General features: G+C 55.8%; 1 protein-coding gene across 1 annotated transcript in view; it reads right to left on the bottom strand.

Moving 5' to 3' along the window:
* The window catches only part of NECTIN4 (nectin cell adhesion molecule 4), a gene marked incomplete at its 5' end in the record, with an annotated part of 22,368 nt that extends 22,210 nt beyond the window's left edge, over positions 1-158 (bottom strand). Inside the window, 1 exon segment of the mRNA XM_031065464.1 lies at positions 26-158. Coding sequence (XP_030921324.1) covers positions 26-158 — 133 coding nt within the window.
* Positions 159-935: the final 777 nt, after the last annotated feature.

Below are 935 nucleotides of genomic sequence, written 5' to 3'. Positions count from 1 at the left end.
GGGGGTCCCGGGGGGGTCCCGGTACCGGTCGTAGGCCGAGTATCCGTTCTGCTGCAGGAAATCGTCCTTGAGCAGTTTGGCCACTTCCAGCGTCACTTTGTCACCCTCGGCCAGCGACGCCTGCGGGGACAGCGCGGTCCTGGCGCTGCCGGGGCCTCCTGAGCCCACAGAGCCCGGCCCGGAGCCCAAACCACACAAACCCCATCGATCCCATCCATCCCATTGATCCCATTCATCCCATTCATCCCACAAATCCCACAAACCCCATCGATCCCATCAGTCCCGTGAACCCCATCAATCCCATAGATCTCACTGACCCCACAGATCCCACAAATCCCAGAAACCCCATCGGTCCCATCAGTCCCATCAACCCCATCAACCTCACTGATCCCATCGATCCTATTGATCCACAAATCCCACAAACCCCATCAATCCCATCATCCCATCAACGCCACTGATCCCATAGATCTCGTTCATCCCACAGATCCCATTGATCCGATCAGTCCCATCAATCCCATCAACCCCATCAATCCCACAGATCTCACTGACCCCATAGCTCCCACAAATCCCACAAACCCCATCAATCCCATCATCCCATCAACGCCACTGATCCATAGATCTCGTTCATCCCACAGATCCCATAAATCCCACAGATCCCATTGATCCTATCAGTCCCATCAATCCCATAAATCCCAGACCTTCCCCACGAGCTGCACGATCTCGGCCAGCTCCTCCTCCTGCAGGATCCCAGACCCCACATCCCACACCCCATATCCCATATCCCACATCCCGTATCTTACATCCTCCTCCTCCTGCAGGATCCCAGACCCCACATCCCACACCCCATATCCCACATCCCGTATCTCACATCCCACACCCCATATCTCATATCCCAGACCCCATAAATCCCCCAAACCCCATAAACTCCCCAATCC

This window comes from Geospiza fortis, unplaced genomic scaffold, assembly GCF_000277835.1.
Source record: "Geospiza fortis unplaced genomic scaffold, GeoFor_1.0 scaffold36, whole genome shotgun sequence".
Lineage (NCBI taxonomy): Eukaryota > Metazoa > Chordata > Aves > Passeriformes > Thraupidae > Geospiza > Geospiza fortis.
This window is presented reverse-complemented; position numbering and strand designations above follow the sequence as displayed.